At 45.6% G+C, this 1,491-nt stretch overlaps 1 protein-coding gene across 1 annotated transcript; it reads left to right on the top strand.

The window, feature by feature from the left end:
- Positions 1-229: 229 nt before the first annotated feature.
- Positions 230-987, top strand: LOC149851243 (protein DMP2-like). Its single transcript, XM_090014327.1, has one exon. It carries the CDS (start codon positions 308-310, stop codon positions 896-898), a length of 591 nt encoding a protein of 196 aa, XP_089870453.1. The 5' UTR covers positions 230-307; the 3' UTR covers positions 899-987.
- Positions 988-1,491: the final 504 nt, after the last annotated feature.

The following is a 1,491-nucleotide window of genomic DNA, read 5'->3' as shown; positions in this document are numbered from 1 at the left end:
TCTAGTTTGATGTAAAAAAAAAAGAAAACGTAAAAGATTGAAATTTTGAATTTTGCATGCCAACAGCAATCCGAAATTATCAAGTTATGTGATTGAACGACTCTGAATTAGACGTCAATTTGGACTCAATGATGATTAAATAATATCCGGCCAAGAATCGTTATTCCCCAGAACCAAGGGGACATTCTCGTCAACTCAAACTCCTTCCACCATCTATAAATAAACCCACCACCCAACTCTCTAACCTAACTCAAACTCAAAACTCACAGGAAATAGAGAAAGAACTTAACGCAGAGAGAGGGAGGAAATGGCTTCAGGCACAGCGAAAACTTCTGCATCTTCTTCTTCTTCCGAAGGGTTGGCGAACAAGACGTTTGTGGGAGCGTCGAACCTGCTGAAGCTGCTCCCCACCGGCACAGTCATCATCTTCCAATTCCTCGCACCAATCCTCACCAACAACGGCCATTGCCACCTCGCCAACAAGTACGTCACGGGAGCCCTCCTCATCATCTGCGCTATCTCCTGCGCCTTCGCCTGCTTCACGGACAGCTTCACCGGGTCCGACGGCAAGACCTACTACGGCCTCGCCACCCACAAGGGCATTTACGTCTTCGGTGGCTCCTCCTCCTCCTCATCTTCTTCATCCGTCGACCTCTCTGCCTACCACCTGAGGCCTGGTGACTTTGTCCATGCCTTCTTCTCTGTTGTCGTCTTTGCTGTCGTCGCTCTCCTCGACCCCAACACCGACGATTGCTACTACCCGTCACTGCAGACAGAGCAGAAGGCCATGATCATGGCCCTCCCACCTGCTGTTGGTATGCTTGCTAGTGTCGTCTTCATAGTCTTTCCCAACAAGCGCCATGGTATAGGCCATAACTACGTCACCTCCCGGGACTAGGAGAATCGTGGGACAGAGTAAGGAGGTGGTTGCGAGAAGCCACGCGCAAAAACCGTGAACCGAGACGCGAGTGTTTAAGAAATGGCAAAGTATGTAAAGAATGAAACTTCTAGGTCAAGCAGATGGCCGGTGAAGCAAAAAAGTTACAATGAAACGGAATAGAAAGTGTTGTGAAATTAAAAAGAAAATAAACCATATGTTTTTACTTTTTTTTTTGTGAATAACTGATAAAGAAACAATTTCAAGTTTATTGGCATAGAATGCCACGTCCCTCTGCCTGCCACAAAGTACAACTAGTTTCTCGTTTAAGCCTTGCGGCAAAAAAACTCGCACTCATGGCTTTCACAGACGCAACTTTCTATCAAGTTAACATTCACAAATGAGAGAAGATGGGGTAGTGGGTGCAAGTTGTTGGGTATGACTCAAAACTATCTTAGTTTCCTACACTTTTTTTCTATGTTTACCTAAGTTAGTGGGTGTACAGTCTCTCCTACAAGTTCAGATTGTGAGAACTTTTCTTAGCCTTATATAGAGGGGTGTTGCTTTTACGGGCAAGGACCACTGGCGGCGTATCAATTTAATCTTTGAACTTT

This window comes from Nuphar pumila, chromosome 1 (genome assembly GCF_984573655.1).
Source record: "Nuphar pumila chromosome 1, dmNupPumi1.hap1.1, whole genome shotgun sequence".
Taxonomy (NCBI): Eukaryota; Viridiplantae; Streptophyta; class Magnoliopsida; order Nymphaeales; family Nymphaeaceae; genus Nuphar; species Nuphar pumila.
This window is presented reverse-complemented; position numbering and strand designations above follow the sequence as displayed.